At 42.5% G+C, this 25,636-nt stretch overlaps 1 protein-coding gene across 2 annotated transcripts in view; it reads right to left on the bottom strand.

Annotated features, from left to right (window-relative positions):
• The window catches only part of KCNH7 (potassium voltage-gated channel subfamily H member 7), a 930,127-nt gene that overhangs the window by 236,489 nt on the left and 668,002 nt on the right, over window positions 1–25,636 (bottom strand). For both annotated transcript variants that reach the window (XM_063933624.1, XM_063933625.1), the window contains 2 exons: window positions 12,365–12,764; window positions 8,748–8,947 (listed from right to left, as the gene is read on the bottom strand). In XM_063933624.1, coding sequence (XP_063789694.1) covers window positions 8,748–8,947; window positions 12,365–12,764 — 600 coding nt within the window. The remainder of the gene's footprint in view (window positions 1–8,747; window positions 8,948–12,364; window positions 12,765–25,636) is intronic.

The raw sequence follows: 25,636 nt of genomic DNA, 5'->3' as shown, positions 1-25,636 counted from the left end.
ACTTCACGGGGGAAGTGGGGGGGGGGGGGGGCAGCCAACATCATCTTCTTAACCCCCTGGATTGCTGAAAACGGGGGTCCGCCCGTGAGGCCACGCCCCCTTATGCTAGGCCATGCCCCTGTTTCGCGACTTCCCGCAGCGGGTGTATAAGACGACTTCCCGCCCGGCGTATAAGACGACCCCCCGCTTGGAGGCATGTTTTTCAGGGGGAAAAAGTCGTCTTATACGCTGGCAAATACGGTATATCTGGCACTGTGGGGCAATATATATCTGGCACTGTGCGGCAACGTGTGTCTGGCAGTATTGGGGTCATATGTGTATCTGCCCCTCCCCCCATACGTGTATCACGCCCCTATTTTCATTGACCACGCCCATGTGGCATTTGGTCACACCCATTTTTTGGCGTGCGCACACAGTACCCGTAAGACATTTTTTCTACTTGCATTGTGATTAGTGCAAGGCTCACGTAGACTGGAGCAGTATTTGATTTAATAGGGTGCGGCCTGATATCCCAATTTATAATATGGGAATGTTGGAATGCATGTAGTACAAAATCAAACGAATTATATAAACGCTATTGGAAAAAAACAAAAAAACAATGCAAATGACAGAGTGGATTTAATTGCAAATATTACAAACAGGGGCTTGTTAAGTAGACCCTGAGCTATCTAATTTCTGTACTGTATAATAGATTAATTTAGGCTGAATCTTTGATAAGCTGCATGCAAGTTGTTCTTAAGCAAGAACTGGAGAGATGTCATGGAGTCATGCAGTCAGTTACACTAGAAAACATTGCATTAAAAAAATAGAAAAACAAAAATAAATACATAAAAAAATTAGTAGCCATCCATAGCATCTTCCTTACAACCTAAACTACAAGTTGTCTTATTTAAGTGATCCCAATACAATTCGCTATATATATATATATATATATATATACACATATACATACAGTATATATATATATATATATATATATATAAAGTCCCTATACCATGATTGAATGTGAGATAATTGACACTGTATTAACAGTTAATTTTTTTGCAGTTGTTGTTGTGTACAAGCTATTGTTCTCTGTTATCAGCCATTGTTTTGTGATAACTGTGCGCTCAAACTCAATGGTGTTACTTTTGTGTATTGTACTAGCATCCGGGAGCGTTACAGCAATGTTGGGGGTTATTTAGAGATGGATGCAGATTGTTGCATCCACAGCAAGATCTGCGTCCATCTCCTCACATGCTGTGGTCCACCCAGCACAGGTCAATTTAATTGTGGACACATCGATTTAAGATCAATGCGCTGGTAGGTGGTCCCCCGCCATTTCTTTTATCGGAGTGTGTGACGTTATGCAGCCGCCCCCGAAAATGCTTGTAACACGCACCCATTTTGGTCGCCAGGCCCGTGAAGTGCCACCCACAGAACGCCCGGCACTGTCAATCACCTTGCAGCCTCCCCAAGGAAAAGGGTCACGCACGTGCACTTTGGCCAGTGCGCGTTCGCAGACCATATGGACGTGGCCAATGCATACAGATGCACAACTGCGTCCATCTCTGAATTGCCCCTATTGTGTGTTACATTTTTATCTTACTTCTACCATAGTGAAACACATTGGGAAAGCCAAGGTATTTTTCAAAGAACTTTGAAATGTGAATAGAAATATCACTAATCAAACACAACATTATTTTCCATTTGTATTTGTTTGTGCTATTTAACACCAAAGCAAACACCAGTGAGTATGGGGTCTAGCAGAGGCTGACTGCAGTGACTTTCAATGGGATTACTAACAGTCAGTGTGCTCTATATAGAACAAGTATCTTCCCCCACAACTTTATCTCAGTTAACTTCAGCTCACCAAGGGCCTGATTCAGATTTGGACGCTGCTGTGTCTGCAAAAGTGGCCGCTGCCGGAACAGTGTGAGCGATAATATGCAAATTCTAATGTCAGCCTTTATTATTTGAGCACCACCGTGCAAGGGAGAGTACAAGCAATGAGCCGCCCATTTGCAGTGTCCGTGGACAGTGAAATTGTGTTGGTGGTTCTAAACATTCCACTATTGGAACTCTATCGCTTCCACCACTGACACCTGTGACAGCCTATGGGCTGCTCAGTATTGATCCAATTATGGCCTCTGTGGATGCCAATCTGCGTTTGGGTACAAAGCCGCGTATGCGATGCTTAGTATATCCCATCCAATGACTTGATACTGGATGAGGGTTCATGATAAATAATGGAGGGTTAATCATGGATGGTAAGGGGTTAATGGCTAATTGCCGTTAATAAAAATGTATTGGGTGCACACTTTAATTAGATGTAAATGTTATTATAAATTATTTTTTAGCTATAAGACACCTTGTATTTTATGTTGTATTTTGTCTTGTATTTAGATTCCAGCTATCATATAGAATATATAAAATAAATTTTGAGTCTTAATCATTTATATTTTCGGGGTACACAACAAAGCATGTGCAATCAACCATACTAGCAACATAGCTCCAAGACTGACAATTAATTATTAACTGGGCCTCTGGCATTTGTGTCAAATTGAATAAATGTACTGTATATTCAGCAAATAAGATTAATTCCAGCCCACACATGACGACAACAGCCGTCTTCACGAGGGAGAATATCTGCGTCCAGTTTTCATGTTATTGAATGCCAGAATATATTAGGCTCAAGCAATAATTGAGGGCATAAATCATAGTTGGAAATTGGTATACATTTTGTACATGCGTTGCCAGCAGCCACATAAACAGGACATTATCATCTGTATGCAAGCCACCGCTTTCCAGTTGTTTCAGAACTACAACACCCACCATGCTCGGAGAACTAATGTACTGACCACAACTGGAAAGCATCCTTCCTTCTGCATTCAGTCACAACATATTTTACTTCCATTTGACGTCAATCCAAGTCATGCAGAGGAATGAAGTAAAATATCTGATAATGTATGAAACTCATCCCCACAGGAAATCCACAAAAATATCACACATAAAACAGAGCAAAGAGTTATATGAAATACCTCCTGTTCTTACCCGTGGGTGTTGTTAATCCATGGATTAAGGGTTGAGGCAGGCACAAAAGAGATAAATATATTATAAGTATGTTAGAAAAAAGCAATGCAAATGATAACAGGCTTTGTCAACTAACTAACCACATATTTATATATATATATATATATATATATATATATGTGTGTGTGTTGGAGGCAGTGCCGGATTAAACCCTGCGGAGACCCCTAGGCAGTCGAAATCACGGAGGCCCCCTCGCAAATTATCTCCTAATATTTTTTGAATTTTACCAACCAACAGTCGACAATCTAGAAACTGTAATGTGAATCTGATGTCTATGGTTTATGTCAGTGATCTGGAACCTTTGGAACTCCAGCTGTTGTTGAACTACACATCCCAGCATTATCTGCTACAGTTTTGCTATTTGGCCATGCTAAAACTGTAGCAGGGCATGCTGGGATAGGTAGTTCAACAACAGCTGGAGTGCCAAAGGTTCCCCATCACTGGATTATGTACTTTAAATTGTTAATGTGTACATTACATCAATACCGTATTTTCTCTATAGAGCCTTTAATGTAAAGTTTTCGTTTGAGTTAATTTTTTCTACCTTTTGGAAACAATTTAAGAAAGTTTGATTGGAATTTTCTTTAAAAATCAAATCAATATTATTTTGATCCATAGTCACAGGGCCCCTATAAGGCATGGGGCCCATAGGCCGGTGTCCACTCTGCCTTTTTGGTAATCCGGCACTGGTTGTAGGGAGCTGAGAGATTACTTTGGGCCTGATTCAGAGGTGATCGCCATTCGGATACTTCCACAAATGTGGCATGTGACCATTGCGGCACTGCGTATGTACTGCAATGGTTTTGCAACGGCGGTAGTAGTATGAGTGTGTAGTGTGAATTAGGATGCATAGTGATTGACAGACAGGGACCGCTTGGGGACGGTAACGGGGGACTGGCATATATAATGCAGGCATGTCGTGACCATTTTGGGGGAGTGTGTTAGCCAGCGACTGCAGCTTCAGACACATTTTCACTGACCCAGGCAGGTTAGTGGCGAAGGACACGCTGAGCAAACATAGGGTTGCTGAGAGGACTGCTGGTGCGACCGATTTCCGTCCGATGCTGCCACTTTGCATGGAAGCAGCAGATCTGAGAAAATATGAGTTGACATCTCTGTACAAAAAACCAGCAGCTGCAACATAAACATATGTTCTCAGATCCGCTGCGTATAAAGATGCAGCAGTTTTGCGATTAGCATCCACCTCTAAATTGGGCCCTTTTGGCACGTCGTGATGCTGGTATTTGCGTGGCAAAATACATGCAATGCAACGTAAATTTGTGTTTGCAAATTTTTTTTGACAAACCATTTAAAGTGTAAACTGCAAATCATCGGCATAGATGATTGATGGATAAAGTTACTGAAAACAGAAAATATCAACCTTATTATAAATAGGCTGACATTATCCAATACACTTAAATGTCCAAAATATATTTTGAATGTCTTTTAGGTGTGTTATTGTTAGATGTTTCGGCCAGTGGGAGGGTTACTGGATTTAGCCTGGTCATGCATGCAGGGATATCTAATGCAATACCCGATAATAATCACATCAAAACTGATAGGCTCATTATCGGGCAAGTAGAAAAATACCCTCTGTTTGGGTCATCTTCTGACCGGCACCAACAGGCCCAAGTGTAAGCCGGGAGTGATCCATCCGCTGGGCCTGGCTCATCCATATTGGCCACCCACATGCAAAGCCAATTTGCACAGTGATCCTGTTTCTTGCCACTCAGGTCAATCGGCAAAATGGGCATGGATGTAGCCAGCTTTAGACTTGTTTGACTTAGAGTTTCGGTAAAACCAAAGAAACACTACTTAGGGCATAAATGAATACAATTTTAACTCTATTATGAATCCTGCTGCAGACTGACGTCTACATTTTATTTATCAGGCATCGTGCAAGAAAGAAAAAGTCTTCTGTAACACTGTCCAGTATGAGATCAACATTATCCACAATTCCGGCATCATCCATATCACTGTATTTGTTATACAGGTTGAGTATCCCATATCCAAATATTCCGAAATACGGAATATTCCGAAATACGGACTTTTTTGAGTGAGAGTGAGATAGTGAAACCTTTCTTTTTTGATGGCTCAATGTACACAAACTTTGTTTAATACACAGTTATTAAACATATGACCTTCAGGCAGTGTGTATAAGGTGTATATGAAACATAAATGAATTGTGTGAATGTAGACACACTTTGTTTAATGCACAAAGTTATAAAAATATTGGGTAAAATTACCTTCAGGCTGTGTGTATAAGGTGTATATGAAACATAAATGAATTGTGTGAATGTAGACACACTTTGTTTAATGCACAAAGTTATAAAAATATTGACTAAAATTACCTTCAGGCTGTGTGTATAAGGTGTATATGAAACATAAATGGATTCTGTGCTTAGACTTAGGTCCCATCGCCATGATATCTCATTATGGTATGCAATTATTCCAAAATACGGAAAAATCCCATATCCAAAATACCTCTGGTCCCAAGCATTTTGGATAAGGGAGACTCAACCTGTAGTACATTGGCTATGACATTTAAACAAATGTTTTCATACTTGTGCTATTTAAGACACTGTATAAATATAACACATGAATAGGTTTATTTTTCTGGCACATTAAACATTTTTAGTGGGCTGTGTATAATTCTACACAAGCTGAAATAGTTGCACCCATGACTGGTGTAGCAGTGAGGTCTTGAGTTCAATTCTCACCAAAGCCTTATCTGTGTTTATTTGGTCTTGTTTGCGTGGGTTTGCTCTGGTTTGCGCCCACAATCCATAAACACACTAGTAAGATTATAGGCTTCTGAAATAAAATAAACTCTCGATTGTATGCGTGTGTGCATGTGTATATGTAGTACAGAATGTAGATGGTAGCAGGAACTGAGGTGAATGAAATATTCTGATGGATGTATTAGTGGCAAAACCATGCTTGTAAGTAATTGCTCCTTTAAATAAATGTCCAAGATAGTCTGGCATCCCACACCTCAAACGCTATTACATTCCGCCTATTATCTGTAAAGTGCTGCGGAATATGGGGTATATTCAATTAAAGTCGGATCCATTCCGACATGTATTTGTCAGAATGGATCCGACAACCCCTATTCAATCCCATCTAAAATTTGACTTTTTCAAGTCGAATTTAGATGGGACCCAGAGGAGAAGGGGGGCGGGCCGCGGGGGGACAGCCGGCAGGCATACAGGGAGAGATGTCACTCAGCCGCCCGACCTCACGGCAGCTTCCACCCGGCTCCAGCAGCGTGCTGGAGCCGGGTGGAAGCTGCCATGAGGTCGGGCGGGCGGGTGAGTGACATCCAGCTGCAGCGCTACTGTAGCGCTGATCTCCCTGTATACCCGCCGGCTGTCCCCCCGTCTCCCTGCGGCCCCTCCCCCCTCGCCTCCTCTGATTCCGCATCTCTTTCTGGCATCATTTTGATGTCGGATTGAGATGGTCGAAAAAGGGGGCCAAAACCTGTGGGATTTGGCCCCGTTTTCAACATAAACACGTGGATCGGCAGCTATTCCGCCGATCCACGTGCTTTTCGACAAGTCGAATTTATCGACTTGTCGAAAAATTTTGCAAAATATTGAATAGGTCGAATCTGGATTCGACCTTAAAAAGTCGAAAACTGACGTCTTTTCGACAGGCGGCAGTTTTCGACTTCAATTGAATATACCCCTATGTGTGCATTTTAAAAATATCTGTTAATAAAAAATAAATGGGTGTGGTTCAAAAGGTCGACAGTAAAGAGGTCGACAGTGTCTTCATTTACCCTAAATGGTTGATATTGGTAAAAGGTCAACAGAAGCAGAAGGTCAACATGGAAATGGTTGACACATGAAAAGGTTGATACACTTATTTTGTGGGGGGGGGGGGTTTGTTGTAAATTTGAAGGTTTCAACATATGAAACCCCAATTAGTGTAAGGTTACCATTGAAAATCGTAGCCCACATGGATGGCAAAGTATGAAAAAGTTCTAAAAAAGAAAATAATTCCCCAAAAGGTATGTCAACTATATGTTGTGTCGACAATTTCCATGTTGACCTTTTGCTTTGTTCAACCTCTTTTCCCACTTTGACCATTTGGGATAGACGAAGACATTGATGACCTTTTGAACCTGTCAACCTTTTGACCATGTTGACCATACGGCTGTCAACCATATGTTGTCGACATATTGACTGTTGACCTTTTGCCTGTCGACCTATAATCCGGATGCCAAAATAAATGATAGAAGTGATGTAGATTCTGATTCCAAGATCCATACAACACTTTGCAACTGAGAAAAGTATGTTATATATTAATGATAGCTTATTATTATACAGTTGTTGCTTTTCGTTCAGTGCCCGTGAGAGATTAGAGCTTTCCCAGGTTACATTTAAATAATTTTACTGTATTTTGAAAAGGGAGCAAGAAGTCTGATTATATGTATTTATTTATCTAGAAGACGCTATCTTAAAGTTTGACTGGTCTATTTTTTTTTTATATTCTATTCTAGGGCTTTGCATGGTCACATAAACAGTCCTACACAAAATAGTTAAAATGTCTGACATCTTAAATTTAGCCTTAACTTCTAATTCAATTTAAATACACTAAGCATTAGACTTAAGATAGCCCATAACTGTGGTACATAGGGCCCTAAAACATATCTAATAGTCATTTGTTAATTGATTCAAATGTGCATGTTAGTAAATGTGACCTCTGCTGGCCAGACAAGAGGTCTCAGTAAAATTGGTAGTTATCTAAGTGCTTGGCAAACTTGACACTAATGCCATCACTAGGCACTTGGGACAAATGTCATTAGTTTTATTTATACTCATTCAAAAAAAATTAGTGTTATCCAATAAAATATCCTAGAATTGATGTGTACTTTTCATAAGAGAGATAGCTATTTTGCCTGCTGCAGGCTCTATTGACAAAATGGCTTCCTCTACCAAGTGCATACATGCTTTTTGGTATTAAATTCAAAATGAAACAAAGAAGTATACTATTTTAGAGGAATAGAATTTGTAAAAACAGATTCAAAGGGGAATATTTACTAAAGTGCTGATTGCAGACGTGGAGATTTTGTCCATAGCAACCTATCAGATTCTACTTATCATTTATTTAGCACCTTCTAGAAGATAATATAATCTGATTGGTTGCTATGGGCAACATCTCCACTTCTATAAATACGCACTTTAGTAGATATACCCCCAAAGCCTCAAAAATTAAGTAGGATTCTTCCATAATGTTCTACAATTATGGAGTGGATGTATCAAGTAGTAAAAAAAAAGTGGAGAAGTGGACCAGTGGAGAAGTTGGCTGTAACTACCAATTGCCTTCTACCTACTGTATCATTTTATAGAATGTACTTGATAATTGGTAGCTCAAAGCTGATTGGTTGCTTTGGGCAACTTCTCCACTGGTCCACTTATTTATTCCTTTCACTGCTTGATAAATCAACCCCTATATTATCAATAAACAATCTGTACATTCAAAGTGGTAAACATTACATGAACTCTAAATGGTTATCAGGTTTTATGTTTTAAACTAAATTTTAATTATTGCTTAAATATTGTTTGCCTCCTAAAAAAATTGCATGCATACATATAAATATAGCAATGAAAACCATGTAATTTCTTGATTTTATACAATGCATGCCGTATTTTTAAAAGATAATGTCATACCATATTCATGTCAATGCCATTGGTGTAAGTCCATGCATGCTGGAAGTACTCTTCCAATCTCTGGCGTAAAGGATTAGGAATTTGATGGAATCTTATGAACTCTTTCACTCGAAGCATTTGCATATGGTACCGCGCTGTTCCTGAATACAATCTTTGGATTATTGCAGATACATTTCCAAAAATACTTGCATACATTAATGCTGGATTGGAAAGAAACAAAAATGGGCAAATTAGCTGAGCAAATAAGTAACATTACGTACTAATTTTTCATTTCCGATTTTAACATGATATAATTTAAAAAACAAAACACTTACCGGACAATAAAAAAGACCGTTTTGACAAACAATTCATAACGTTTTTTTCCCTATTTATAGCTTTTGACTAAATGTGTTGATAATAAGCAGCCGAACACAACAGAAATATCTTTTGCTAACTTTACGTTTAACATTTTGTACAAGAAGGTTAAACAGTGTCCTTACAAAATAACTTACCAGACTGCTAAAGAAAGTACTGTACAACATGTTTTTATGTTTCCAGCTCAGTTCACATCAACTTTTGTGCTATAACATGTATTATTCTCCTGATATTTATACTATTTAATGAAACTTATTTCTAGATCGTTAGTCATTGCAAGATACCTTCAGAGGCACAAAGACCTTAGAAGCCTGACAGAGCTAATTAGCAGTTGGTTTAGAGGTCTCACTAGGGAGAATTATAGATCACCCTCTTGCACTTAGGCTACAATTATCAAGGCTGGATATCATCACAAGTCCATAGTGCACAACGGTGACGAGAGGATAGAAGACAATTGGCTTCACATTGATCGTTTTAATGACAAATGTGGGAGTTCTATGCTTGTTTCATAACCTTCTTTTCAATTAATTTCCTTTCCAAAATGACACGGATAAAAATCAATTTTATATTACTTTCAGGTATTGACTTTATTTTATTCTTTATCTGCTGGTTTATGCCAACTGCCTCGTGTAAATGCCAATTCACCTGTGCAATTTTATGTTTTCCTTTGACTTTAAGGTAGGTGAGCAGTGCAGCAGTCTAGAAGGAAAAGTTAGAAATTACTTTGCAACCTGGTACATGTCACCGTCTCATGGTATAATGAGTAGGGATTAGGAGAATAATAATCTTTGGAACAATGGGCAACTTTACTTACTCCCAATCACTCCCTAATCCTTTTTCAAAAACAGCCTGTAACATGGCAGTTAGAAGCTGATCGGTTGGTACTTTATCTCTCTCTAAGGCTTGGTATTCTCCTCCATATGTCTAGGAAATGCCACTATACTTGGGAACCCTTCAAGACTATATTCATATCACACTATTTATTTCCAGTGTGTATCTGTTTGGGCAGAATTCAAATGTTTTCTGCCGGCAGCCACTATAGGTCCGTTCGGGCGTGATGGCTGCCGGCGTCTGCATTTCAGCTCTCACCCCCCGAAGGTGGTGTGAAAAGTGTGAAAAGTGACCTGTTTGGGCACCCTAACAGCACTTTTAATGTTTTTTTATTTGTTTCTGTGTTTGTTTTATTTTCACTTTCTTCCCGAATTTTATTCTCATGTATCCGAGGCTATAATAAATCATTAATTCTGAGGTGTGGTGTGGCTGGGGTAGTACTGGGAACTCCTAAGGCCAAATTCCTCTGGTGAAATTAACAACATATCATGGCCAAGTGCGGAATGAAGTAGAAAACATTCCAGAATAGTTTTGAAATATTTGCGCATCTCTAGTAGTAAAATATAGCAATTTAAAAGCAGACACTGATGTAGATATATGCAGTACATATTCACAAACACGCTTTTCAACGTAGCTTATGCAATATGCTTACACCGCCCTATTTATAATTAGGTATATTTCTGAGTATCACGGCGGTCAGTGCGAACAATGATAATGGCTTATTAGTAATCTTTTTTTTTTTTAATCACTTTTTAGTATTTCCCCTGATGCTGGAAAAAGCTCTGCAAACCTTTAATGTATGCTTTCCTTATCTTCCATATCTCTTCCAATGATTCACCTTTAGTGCCACATGATCCACTTTGCTTCAACTCCTATGGGCAGATTAATATATATCATACCTCCCAATATTCCTTATTGGAATGTTGGAACAAATTAGGGTAACCTTTGCCCCAACATTCCACATAACTTTTGTCTGCTGAAAAGTGGTACTGTCCAAAGAAAACGGTGACTGTTAGCTCGATCATTGTATTGCTACCTGTAAAATTTTGGGGACTTGAATTACAATACCAACAGAGATCTAGGGTCTACATTGTATAGCCACAAATATTTGGGGGTGTTCAAGATGCAGTGCTTGTCAGCACGGGATCTACATTGTATAGTTGTTACTAGTATGCGCTGTGTTTTGGATAGTATTAGATTGCCTGATCTCTGTACTGTACATTGGCAAGCAAGATGCCATCTATAATGTAAATTGTTTATTAGAACAGGTTCTGAATTGAATTTGGGTCAGATGGGCTTGCACTCTCTTTGATTATAACACTCTCAAAAATTTTTTAAATGTAAATACATTTGCAATACAATGTGCCCAAGAGGTTTGACCATGTCAGTTCTGGTTATTCCAGGTTGCCATCTCAGAAAAGAGGTATAACAGTTTCACATATCTGAGGGGGGTGAAAATAGGAATGTATTCACATGTTCTGTTTATCAGAAGCAAGAGGGTGGTGAAAGATGGGAACAAGAAAGGGTCAGCTCTGCAATAGATAGTTTCTACTATGTAGAACTCTCTGCTAAGGGACTGTCTTCTACTATTTGAGGACCCAAAGCACTTTCATCCCAACAATGATCCTAATGACTCTTATGAAAACAGCAAACTAACTGAATTTGTGCATTCTAGAATCATACCCTGGATAGACTATGATGTTCAAGCTTACTGTATGTCAATGCAATGACTCTGCTGAGTTCAAATATCTCATGGTCCCCACCAGGGTGTATTAACAGCAGGGTAGCCGGGTGCAGTGGGCCACCATTGATGAAGCAGGCCCCTCCTCCTGCTTTTTACAATGTGCCCACCCCAACTCTTTATCATCTTTCTGGTGATAAACTAGGAAAGATGGCGTGTGTAGAAGACAGCCACAGTGCAAGAATATTTGCTAAAGTAGCTCATGTGCAGTGCCATTTGTCTGAACATATCACTAGAAAGTTGGTGCCGTGGGACAAGCATAGTGAGCCACTGTCACATGGTCAGGGACAGAGGGGCAAGGGCCCCCCCCTGGACCCATGGGCCAGTGTGCACTGCACACAAAACAATCGTGGTAGATAGGCCACTGCACCCCACATGCTCAGAAACTTTTATCCTCCAATACTGTATCAGGTAAATATAGGTTAGAAACAACTCCAGTTGAGCTTAAGTGCTACTAACTTTTTCCTTTTACATAAAACATACTCCTCCTGACTGCAGAAAATTATTACCAAACAACAGTGAGGCTGCACTGATCAGATATTAATGCATGTAAAGACTGGAAAGCAGCAGGATGTAGTTGGGGGTAACAGCCTCTCAAATCGGGGATAAAGGTCATAAGTTTTTGGAAAAATTTCTGAAAAGAATATAAATGCAGTAGGATCTGCAGCTCCCAAAAAGGATTTTTACTTACAGCCAATCAACATAACACAAATGGAGAAGATTTTTTCTGAGTTGGTGTTGGGGGACACATTTCCGAAACCCACGCTTGTCAGACTGCTGAAGGTAAAATAAAGTGCAGTGACATATTTGTCTTTGATAGATGGTCCAGAACTGGGATCACTGTAATTGTAAGGTTTCTTTATTTGATCCCCAAGGTTATCCAACCAACTAATTTTGTGAATTAGGTAAGGTCGTTCTACGTTGCCAATCGCATACCAGATGCAAGCAAGCCAATGAGCAATTAATGCAAAAATGCACATGAGCAACATAAGGACAGCAGCACCGTATTCCGAATATCTGTCCAATTTTCTTGCAACTCTGACCAAACGAAGTAACCTTGCAGTTTTTAAAAGTCCAATGAGTGTAGTGGTCTGTGAAGAGAAATAAAACATTTTAAGGACCTGTACAGTCATATATGTTAGACAGGTACTCTACTTTGCATGCCCAGAATTCAGCATATTCCTTTTGTAGCATTAAAGGATTACTCCACCCATGACTAAAAACTCAATTTAGGATCTCATATCCTGGTGTCAATTGATTAAGAACCTGGGAGCCGGCCATAGGCTATAGGACGGTCCCCTGAAGATTTGAGCACACTCAGCTACCTTCCCTCACTGGTGTAATGTTACAGGAGACCTCTGCATGCGCAGTAGACTCTGGCACAATGCCAGAGTCTATTGCACCATCGGGGGGGGGGGGGGGGGGGACAATCAGAGACTGCATATGGGCCCCCTCCTCTCTTAAAGCGCCTGTGCTCACAGTGGCAGAATGGTGTCAGTAACTGGGTTGGCAGAGGTGGCAAGTATGTCGCAGACATTGCAGAGCTTTCCAGTCTCCGGCCAACATGGTCTTCTTTCAGGCAACATGTTGTGAACGTAGTGTAATGAAAACTATGAAAGCATATACCGAAGCGTTAAGTAAAATACCGATAGGCGCTCTGTCAATATCATCCCTGCTTTATATGAAAATGGCAGTAAAAGTGCATTACACTTATTTTGAAGCAAGATGCAAATACAGTTCCACTTTGCAGCCAAGAAACTTTTGAGCATGTCCTAGCTCTTCCAGCATCCCTCAAGTCGGAATCAAGTAGATGTTGAAACGGTACTGTCATTAGTAAATGCTTTGTGATGGCATACCTCCCAACATGACCCTCTTCAGGAGGGACACATTGCTCTGCTCCTGGACTTTTCTCTTAATTTATGATTGCCAGAACCTGTGCTGAAACAACTTTCTTATCCATTAACCTGTTCAACACAGGTGCCGGCAATCATAAATTAAGAGAAAAGTCCAGAAGCAGAGCATTGTGTCCCTCCTGGAGAGGGTCATGTTGGGAGGTATGTGATGGTGCTGCTGTGGGTAAGAAATATTGGCATTTGCATGCACTGGTCACCATCACCAATACGAAAATAAGGATAACCAAAGAGATGAGTTAAAACAATTTCTTTTAAATTATTTTATCATATATTTCATATATCTGGCTCTGCTTTTGTCTACATAATGGGTGAAGCACAAGCTACATTAAAGTATATTTATTGGCCACTCCAGTGTACACAGTCCGCTAGAAGCACCCGCTGCCACCTAAATTGGAACACTATGGACGGTATTTAAATAATATATCATGCCCAGTCTCCATTCTAAAGTGATCCCTATTATCGTGCATATCGCGCCCATAGTAATCAGGTTTAGCTGCGTAAAGGGTTGGGTGCCCTTGCTACCCCGGGGGTAGCGAGCTGAAATTATTATACCATGCCCGTCAGCAGAAACAAACATGGATGTGGAAGGGAGTGAAAAGAATTGATTACCCGCTATGCTGCCAAAGGAAGAATGAGTGAGCAGAGCAATAGAGGGTGTATGAAACATCAGGGAGCCAATCAGAAAATCTGAACACCAGACCCAAGGTACTGTAAGTAAACGTAAGGATGTCACTGAGGATATATTTTGTATGTGTGAAGTGCACATCTGACTATACAGTGAGGATACTGACATTTTGATAAATGAACCAATACTCATGAGAATGCATTTCTTCAATTAACTTGGAACCAGTGATGTCAGTGAGGCACTTCATAAACCTGATACCCACTCATAAAATATACAGATGGAGCCTCCGTTATCTTTGCTGTTTCTCCACCTAGACGGAGGTTCTATCGCACCTAGGCGATAGCTTAGGTTGCTGAGTTTATGCACGGACAGGCGCATTGAGGCACGACTACATACTCAGCATGCAATACACATCTCCACCGCTGGGTGGCTAATGCTCCACTAATCCAGTACTTTAGAGCGGATAGCGGCAGATTGATCTACAAGCTGACAAATGGTCAGTGACGACTGTAATGTTAATGTACTGTATACTGTACACACAGACCAATGGCCAGACAGAGTCAATAAAAAAAAATAAGTTTATACAGATGCAAACGAATGTGTTAAAACACGTATCCATCGCCATGTTACTGTATGTGAGCATCCAAGTCCAGTAGACAAAGCAATTGTATATAGACACAACTAATGTGTAAAAGCAATAATGTAGTTCATTGACGTAAAAGTATGTACCGTGTTCTGCCATATGAGCGTCCAAGTCCTGTAACGGCATACACAAACACCAACGAGGAGGGATCACTGCTTATAGTACATTTACACATGAGCTTGTCTATTTATCATGAGGTGTCATGCTCGAGTGGTGAAGTGTGCCGCTTCCCATACTAAGAGTCCTGGGTTCGATTCCGACAGTGCGAGTGCATGTTTGTTTTTTCCTGACACTTTATTAATTTTCTGTTATGTAAGCCCTCAGCTATGGAGCCATCAACAGCATAAGTCTTGCAAGAGTCAGGGCTATGCAATAGGAGCATCTCAATACCCTAGTTATATTACACATGAACAATAGGGATAAACGAGCGCTATGCACATTACGATAAACCAGACTCAATTGCATAGCAAGTTGACAAAGTGGCTGCCGCCCGTAACCCTGCGCCTCTTGGAAGCCCTCAGCTACTGAGCCAGCAACGGCATCAGTTTTGCAAGAGTCAGCACAATGCTGAAGGGGCGTCTCAATACGCTAGCTAAAATACACAACGGCAATAGGTCCTGTAGACATATCAATAAATATAAATAGTATATCCTGATGCAACTAACTGTTCGAGCAACACAGCACTGTATTGTAGTTCATCGATGTTAGAGATTCTGTGTTGTACTGTATGAGAAGGGATCACTGCTACCATTTACACAAGAGATTGTGTCTATACAGTACTGTGTTGTACATTTATTGTAACCTGAGGTCCCACCCTGTCTATGAAATGAGCAGGCTCCCAGGGGGGATGGGCGAAGTGGGATGAGGGGAGGTGGTGGCTAAATACCGTGTTCTGCCATATGAGCGTCCAAGTCCTGTAACGGCATACACAAACACCAATGGAGAGGGATCACTGCTTACAGTACATTTACACATAAGCTTGTCTATTTATCATGAGGCGTCATGCCCGAGTACTGTGCTGCTTCCCATGCTAAGAGTCCCGGGTTCGATTTCCACAGTGTGAGTGCATGTTTGTTTTTTTCTGACACTTTATTCATTTTCTGTTGTGTAAGCCCTCAGCTATGAAGCCAGCGATGGCATCAGTTTTGCAAGAGTCATGGCTATGCAGAAGGAGCATCTAAATAACCTAGTTATATTACACAGGAACAATAGGGATAAGCGAGCTCTATGTACATTATGATAAACCAGACTCAATTGTATAGCAAGTTGACAAAGTGACTGCCGCCCGTGACCCTGCCCCTCTTGGAAGCCCTCAGCTATGGAGCCAGCAACGGCATCAGTTTTGCAAGAGTCAGGGCAATGCTGAAGGAGCGTCTCAATACCCTAGCTAGAATACACAGTGGCAATAGGTCCCGTAGACATATCAATAAATATAAATAGTGTATCCTGATGCAACTAACTGTTCGAGCAACACAGCACTGTACTGTAGTTCATCGACGATAGATATTCTGTGTTGTACTGTATGAGAAGGGATCACTGCTACCATTTACACAAGAGAATGTGTCTATACAGTACTGTGTTGTACATTTATTGTAACCTGACCTTCCTCCCTGTCTGTGAAATTAGCAGGCTCCCAGGGGAAGGGGGAAGGTGGGAGGTGGTTGCTAAATACTGTGTTCAAAGACAATACAGTATCTGCAGTGTCTTTGAAACACCTCCCCCTTGCCCCTTTCCCCTCCCATGGTAGCCTGCTCATTTCACAAACAGAGTGCTGTATTATTCAAATGTTAGAGCCACAGCTATAGAATGTGTTACAAACTACTGTATGGTCCATTGACTTTAGGGATACACTCAGTGTTTGAAGTGGTCCGAGAGAGGAGGAGGAACTCACCCCCCCGTAGATGGCATGGCCACACCCCTAACCCCTCCCACCTTGCAGATGCCACACACACAGCCCCTCTCACCTGGTGATGTCACACCCCTAGTCCCTCCCTTCAAGTGAGCAATATAGCAGCATCACTCTTCCTGTCATTGTATAATAATTATAATATTGTTTTATTTAGCCAGCCCAGCAGACACATTTAATGGCATATGCTCACAGTGTAAGATTATTTATTATATGTCACGTGAAGGTAAAATTATATATAGCGCATACAATAAGAAACATAGAGGTATGTGGTGATACAGGTTAAAGCAGAGGACAGTCCTCTGCTTTAACCTGTATCATCACATATCTGTATGTTTAATATTGTATGTACTAATATATATACGTTATGGTAAGAACTTACCGTTGATAACGTGTTTCTCTTATGTCCACAGGTATCCACAGGATAACATTGGGATATGCCGGAACGACAGCGGAAATGGCACCAAACGGTCACGAGCTTTCTGGCCTCCCAGGATGCATCGGGGCTTCTCCATATAATCCCGCCCACTGACTCAGTCAAATCAGTTATTTCCACAGCAATTTAAGCAGGAGCATCAGGTAGAAACCTATTCAGGCGATAAGAACACACATGCACACCCTTCCATGCAAGAGGGAAGAGGTTTAGTGATTGTAAAGATCCTCAAATCAGGTGCGTCAGGGTGGGACCCCTGTGGATACCTGTGGACATAAGAGAAATCACGTTATCAACGGTAAGTTCTTACCATAACGTATATTTCTCTGGCTGGGTTCACAGGTTATCCATAGGATAACATTGGGATTCCCAAAGCCAGTTTTAGTGGTGGGGACGCTCCTGATTGGACAGGAGAACCTTTCGCCCGAATTCAGCGTCATGAGAGGCAAAAGTATCCATGGCATAATGTCTAATGAAAGTGTTAATGGAAGACCATGTGGCTGCCTTACAAATCTGTTCTGCTGAAGCACCATGTTGTGCTGCCCATGAAGGACCTACCTTACGTGTAGAGTGTGCAGAGACATTAGCCGGCGTATGGAGATGAGCACGAGAATAAGCTGCTGAAATTGCCATTCGGAGCCATCTTGCCAGCGTCTGTTTACTAGCAGTCCATCCTCTTCTATGAAATCCGTAGAGGATGAAGAGAGAATCTGTTTTTCTGATGGCACTAGTACGATCTATGAAGATTCTTAACGCCCGGACCATGTCCAGCGACGCTTCTCCCGCAGAAAGCCCCGATACCTGAAAAAGCTGGGACTACAATCTCCTCATTAAGGTGAAACTTTAAAACCACCTTCGGAAGATAACCAGATCTAGTTCTAAGAACTGCCTTATCTGGAAAAAATATTAGAAAAGGAGACTTACACGACAGTGCTCCTAAATCTGACGCTCTTCTAGCTGACGCCATTGCCAGTAGAAAGAGCACTTTAGCCGTTAACCACTTAAGATCTGCTCTCTTAAGTGGTTCAAACGGAGGTCCCTGAAGGATTTTAAGAACCAGATTCAAATTCCAGGGAGCTGCAGGAGGAACAAATGGAGGTTGAATGTGTACAACTCCCTGAAAGTATGCACATCCTGTTAGTCAGTCATTCTCTGAAACCACACAGTTAATGCTGATACCTCAAGGAAGCTACTTTCAACCCCTTCTCCAATCCTGCTTGAAAAAAATCCAAAATCCTGGATACTTTAAAAAATCTTGGATTCAAACTTCTTTCACTATACTAATGAATAAATACGAGCTGAAGAAGGCTTTCTTGCTCTAAGCATAGTTTGAATTAATTGTTTTTGAAAATCCTCTAGCTTCTAGGATAGAGGTTTCAACAGCCACACCGTCAAAGACAGACGATCCAGATGGCTGTGATAACAAGGACCCTGCATTAGTAGATCTGGACGTTGAGGGAGCAGTATCGGTGCTTCCACTGACATCCTTAGTAGATCTGTGTACCAATGCCTTCTGGGCCAAGCTGGGGCTATTAGAATTATGACTCCTTTTGCTTGCTTTATTTTTCTCACTACCCTGGGTAACAGGGATATTGGAGGAAACAGATATGCCAGATGAAATCTCCAATTCACTGACAGTGCATCTACAAGGATCGCTCCTGGATCCTTTGTTCTTGATTCGTACATTGGAACCTTGTTGTTTAGACACAATGCCATGAGATCTATCTCTGGCAGACCCCATCTTTTTACTAGAGTCTGAAACACTTCTGGGTGTAATGCCCATTCGGTTTCCTGAATGGAGTGTCGACTGAGAAAATCCACTTCCCAGTTCAGTACTCCTGGAACAAACACTGCTGACAATGCTGGATGATGGAGCTCTGCCCACTCCAGTATGTGAGTCACTTTCTCCATCAGTCTCTTGCTGTGAGTTCCTCCCTGATGATTGAGGTACGCTACCGCTGTTGCATTGTCTGAGCGGATCTGGACTGGTCTTCCTTGCAGACTGTCCTTTGCCTGAACTAGAGCCATATATATGGCCCTTATTTCTAACAGATTTATTGGCAGGCGACTTTCCCTTATGGTCCATTTTCCCTGGAACCAAAGGCTTTCGAGCACCGCTCCCCAGCCTTGAAGACTGGCATCTGTTGGCAGGACTTGCCATTCTTTTATCCAGAAGTGTCTCCCCTTGTTTAAATGGTCTGTCTGTAGCCTCCACGCTAGAGACCTTTTTACGTTTACCGTAAACTTTATCATCTGCTTTTTTATTGTCTGATGATTTCCGTTCCATTTGGTCAGAATAAGGTGCTGTAGAGGTCTGGAGTGGAATTGTGCATATTCCACCATGTCGAAGGTTGACACCATCAGACCCAACAGTCGCATTGCTGCATGGACTGACATTGTCTGAGTGTGCAACGACTCCTGAGTCATGACCTGCACCTTGGTTATCTTTTTCTCTGGCAAGAAAATTCTCTGTAGACCTGAGTCCAATATGGCCCTCAAATGAACCATCCGTTGTGACGGATTCAGAGAAACTTTTCCCAGTTTATGAGCCACCCGTGTTTTTGTAGACAAACTACTGTCTGTTGAAGATGGCTCAAAAGCAATTCCTGCGAATGTGCTAGGATTAACAGGTCATCGAGGTATGGAAATATTCTTATCCCCTGCTTGCGGAGATAAGCTGCCCTAACCACCATAATTTTGGTAAACACCCTGGGTGCTGTTGCTTGACCGGTGGGGGGTTACTTTAATTGACCCCTGGGGAGGTTAGGATTACACTGCAAGGAAGGGGTGTGTGTGTTAGAGTTAGGATGCGGGGAGGGGGGTTATGGTTAGGCACCCACAGGGAGGGTTAGGGTTAGGCTGCGGGGAGTGGGGTTAGGCACCCATGGGGAGGGTTAGGCACTGCCGCAGGGAGGTTAGGCTGTGGGAAGGGAGGGTTAGGGGGTAAGGTCGAGTAGGTAGAGAACAGCCCCAATTCACCCTGTCAGCTTTCCAATCTTTGTGATCCTGGCTTCGGTCTTCTGAATTTGAACCAAAGTGCTTGGAACCCTATAGGGAAGCAAGCACTTTTGTGTAAATTTGGGCTGCCTTAAGCTTCGGGCGCTGTCGTGATGATTTGCACCTGCGGCTCATAGGATCACTCCCAGTGAGGACTGAGGACCGGATTTGAGAAGCACTGGAATAAATAGCTGTAACACCACGAAGAGTAACTAGTGTAAACCATTACTATTATGCTTACCCTAGGTAACAATTGCACTTAGCAGCATACCACTCTGGATTAGTACATATGATTGCGTGTACCATGCTGCTATTCTCTCCTTAATCACCTAGCTGCATGCTGGGTAACTGCAGTTGATTCCATCCTCCATACCAGGGGCTCTGATGACGTGCTGGCTGCCAGTGCCAATGTCTATGAAATCCAGAGTCCGGAGCATGGAGTGCTGCTGGCCGGCTGGCGGGGGTGCCAGAGTCCGGGGGGCATTGAATACCGGGGGCCACAGCACGAGGGGCAGGTAGTGGGTGCTCTGCTCCATGCGCCTGCCTGCTCCTGACCGGCGTGGTGCACAGTGTGCGTGTGTGGCACTCACTTCCGGACTCCACAGGCAGCAGGGAGTGGACACTGCACCCATATAGCGCCATGACAACAACGAGCGCCAACAGGAGCACATCACCACCACACGCTATAGGCGGCGTGTGGCACAGCACAGGACATGGACAGCTCTGCTGGCCAGAGCATGTCCTGAAGGACCCAGCGGTTTTTTATTTTTGGGTCCACACTCTCAGTTCTGGGGTAAAATACGCGCTATAGCGCGTTTTTGCAATCACTGGTACTCATAGTCAGGGCAGCTCCTCTGCTCCCTTAAGCTGCAGACACGCAATGTCATTATTCCCACCACCGGCAGAGGGTCTGGAGGAGGCAGCTCAGGCTAAATCAAACATTCCTTCTTTAGCGCCACCCACCCGCCACCACATGATTGATATGAGTGGCTACGGTGCCGGTGGGCGGCGCATAGCGAGGCCCGGAACTTGAAGCCAACCTCAGCCTCCTATTGATTCTTTCCGGCAGCCCCTAGACCGGGACATCAAGTCTGCCATGGCGCCGCCCCAGCCTAAGCTTTCTATTGTCCTATAGTCCTCTTGGCAGTGCCGAGAGGACTATTAGTCCTCCTTTAATTTATTTAACGGCGGCGCTGCCTGTGTGACTAGTTTAACTGATTAGTGTTCTGCCTCCATTTAGAAGTGCCAGAACACAGTTCCTCATTATTCTGCCCCACTTTAACCTCTTCCCGCACCCTTTTTCTACTAATAACACCCCAGCAGCACCAACACCCTAACCCCTCATTTACTCATAACATCCTCAGGAGCACTAACACCCACACCCCTTATTCAGTAATAACACTAGCAGCACATACACCCCACATTAACTAATAAGACCCCAGCAACACCCCTTCCCCACCCTTCATTCACTAACAACCCCCCAACCTCAGAATACCAATTCATAAACTTTCCCCCACCCCCTCCACTCGCTGATTTATGTTCAGGGAAGTCTGTGGGCTGCTGTATGCTCCACCTCTCACAGCCAGAGCAGAGGGTCCTGTCATGTAGGAAGAACCGAATGAAAAGAGAGAGACATGCAGCACAGCGCAGTCCACATCTCGATCTGCCCTGCTTCTTTGCGCGGCTGCGCACCACGGAAATAAGACCAGACATCGCTTTGTCTTATTCCCAGCCTGCCAAAGTGCACTCACCTACCGGGCAAGGTGGGCCGGCGGAGGTGGAATGCGTTCCGCCTCCATACACAAGTGACGGAATGCAGTTCCGCCCCGTATTGGCACACTTTAACCTCTGGATACACTGTATTGTATTGTAGAGTATGAGCGTCCAAATCCTGTAGCTGTTACAGCATAATCAAAACCAACGGGAAGTTTGAATATGATTATGCGCATAGGAAAAAAACAGTTTCCATGGCTTTAGATTATGCCCTAATGCCTACGGGACTTGGCCGCTCACATACTGTACTGTACTGTACTGTATCCCTAACTTCAATGGACCATACTGTAGCTTAAACTCCTTCTTTTGCATCTGTAAACACTATATTTATTAATTGATCATTCTACGGGACCTTATTGCCCCTGTGTATTTTAGTTAGGGTATTTAGACGCTCCTTCAGCATTGCCCTGTAGCCTGCAAAACCTGTGCCTTCACTCGCTCCATAGCTGAGGGCTTCCACGAGGCAAGGGGTCACGGGTGGTAGCCATTTCAATCGAGTCTGGACTGCTACAGTATTGTATGTGTACACAGCGGCTTATCCTCTTAGCCGCTGTGTATTTTAGATACGGTCCTGCAGCTTTGCCCTGTTTTATGTAAAACTTGTGTGCACACTTCTATTGAATGTGAAGGTATAGTACAATAGATACAAAAATAAAAAAATAATACAGTGTCAGGAAAAAATTAACATGTATTCGCACTTTGGGAATCGAACTCGGGACTCTAAGCATGGGAAGTGGCACACTTCACCACTTGGACACATCGCTGCATGACAGATGCATAAGCCCATTGGTTTTGATTATGCTGTAATGGCTACAGTATTTGGATGCTCGCATATCCCTAACATCAATAGCCCATAGCTGTAACACATTCGTTTGCGTCTGTATACACTACTATTTTTATGTGTTGATTTCGGGACTGGGACGCTCACATATTCCTAACATCAATGGACTATACTGTGGCTTTATCATGTTCGTTTGCATCTGTATATACTGTACTACTGTATTTGCATCTGCACACTGTAATATACTGTATGACATACTGTAGCATATTGTAGCGGAATGAGATGCACCAGTAAAGTAGTTCTTACGCTGTATTTCATTATTGTATTTTAATGGAGACCACACGCATGCGCAATGGTTATTTTAAAAAGCGATATCTGGTGAATGATCGCAGGTATTACACTTAAAGGTAATGCCAAATGCTCTGTGCACCTCCCTACGACTAGGCAAGCCTCCATGCTACCAGGCACGCTGCGTATGCCTGATCACGAATAACGCCTCAGCCAGCAAAGATAACGGAAGCTCCATCTGTATGTATGAATTAAATATAAAAATAGTTCCATGTTTTTTGTTGCTGCTGCTGAATTGTGATTCCTTCATGGGATTTTTACATGTCTAAATGCATTTAGGAATAAATGCATCTTCTGGGGAAGTACCTGATATTCATATGTGAAAAACAGGACACACTTCTGATCTGAGCACATTATAACTGATGTTCCCATTCCCTGGAAATATCCTTTGAGAACATAATTCTTTCTTACAGGTCACAGCCTTTGCTCACCAAACCCACAGACTATCCTGTGAAAATAGTGACAGTTCGTCAATATGCTTAATGTGACAATAGGAAGTTTAAAATGGGACAGTGGGAAGTTTAAAGTTTACCACACACGTTATACAATGGCTCTGAAATATGACATGAGAATATACAGTATGAAGTGACTCACCCAATTTCAAACTTTCACAGGGTTTTCAATAAGTGGTATTCACTCAGTGCCGTAACTAGACATTTTGGTGCCCTGTGCCAGGATGAGAATTGGTGCTCCCCCATATTGGAAACAGTAACAGCTGTGACTTTGTGGGGAAGGGGCGTAGTCACACAATAGTAACAATTCACATTACACTGCACAGTAAAGCCCCTTATACATAATACAACTGACCACACAGTAGTGTCCGTTAATCACATTACACTGCACAGTAGAGCCCCTTATACATAATACAACTGACCACAAAGTAGTGTCCATTACTCACATTACACTGCACACCAGACAGCAGAGCCCCATTACGCAACAGTAAAGCCCCTCCTCCTCCTCCTCATTCATCATCATTCCTTCTCAACCTTATCATCATTCATCCTCCTCATTCATCATCATCATTCCTTAGTCTCCTCACCTTCATTCCTGTAAAACGCTGTTATATAAATAATGGTAAATAAATAATTAATACAATAACTATTTTGTATTTTGTGCAGACCAAATTAACATAAGAAATTTGAAAGAGAAGTCTGGTTTTACCTAGAAAGGGGTGTGTCTATATTTACACATTGTTGATTATAATCTGCTGTGAAATTCTATACTGAGATTATAGTAAGGTAGTGTAACTATCTTTATTGAGGTACGTAGTGTATATAGGATGCGGTCAAGATGCCGCCGGCCGGAATCCCGGCGGTTGAAATACCGACGCCGGAATCCCGACCGACACAATCCCGACATATTCTCCCTCCGTGGGTGTCCACGACACCCATAGAGGGAGAATATAAGTGTGCCGAGCGTAGCGAGGCACTGTGCCCGCAGTGTGGCGAGCGAAGCGAGCCCGCAAAGGGCTGCGTTCCGCTCGCCACCCCTGTCGGGATTGTGTGGTCGGGATTCCGGCGTCGGGATTTCGACCGCCGGCATTAAGTACTGATCCCGTGTATCTATCTTTAAAATGCAGCCACCTAGAACAGTGGTAGAAAGTGGGATTAAATTTCTTACACATACTGTAATCTCGATAATCAGGGACAAAACCTGCCTCTATCACACTGTATGAAAGTGCTGCATAAGAAATGAGTGGTATTTTAATAATGAATTCTGAGGAGGCAAGAAAATGGTTTCTGTTTTTTAATGATAGGCTAAACGCTGTAGTCTGCATATTTAGTGACAGCTTGTAGCTGACACTATAAAACACCTGCTGTTTTTACATGTGCAAATGCAAATCAGGCAAGCGAGGTAGTGACCCTATAGAGGGGGCACTATAGGTACGGGGTTTTAATATGCAGTAGATGGATTAAACAAATGCTGTGTTCTAAGAAAGTAATTATGTTGACCTTTTAAAGATAAATCATTATATGAAACACAGCCAAGGATAAAATATGGGTGATTCATTAGAGCAAATATAAAACAGCACAGTTATTTCAGAACCAAAGACACAGGGAGTCATTCAGACCCACTCGCACGCTGCATTTTTTTGCAGCCGTGCGATCGGGTATGTACAAGCCAACGAAGAAAGCGTTCGCACCGGCGATCGAAAGAAGATTGACAGGCAGAAGGCGTTCCAGGGCGGCAACTCACCGTTTTCTGGTAGTGTCCAAAGAAAAGCAGGCGTGCCCAGACGTCCCGGAGGAGGGTTCCTGACATCACAGTCAGCCCGGATCGTTGCAGCATCTGAGTAAGTCGTGGGCTCTGCAGAAACTGCACAAACTTTTGCTTGTACAGCTCACTGCACAGCCCATCGCACCCTTGCACAGCCCTTACCCCCTCCCTCTGTAGACGGCGATTACCTGGTCGCAGCAGTGCAAAAAACAGCCTGCGTGCGACCAGCTCTGAATTAGGCCCACAGTTCTCTCAAAGCATGAGGACATGAGCATCCATATGATATATGGCAAACTCACAAGGGCTGATGCTGAGCCGGACACATAG

The sequence above is a fragment of the Pseudophryne corroboree genome, chromosome 7 (genome assembly GCF_028390025.1).
Source record: "Pseudophryne corroboree isolate aPseCor3 chromosome 7, aPseCor3.hap2, whole genome shotgun sequence".
Taxonomy (NCBI): domain Eukaryota; kingdom Metazoa; phylum Chordata; class Amphibia; order Anura; family Myobatrachidae; genus Pseudophryne; species Pseudophryne corroboree.
Note: the sequence above shows the minus strand (reverse complement) of the source record. Positions and strands in the feature narration are given on the sequence as shown.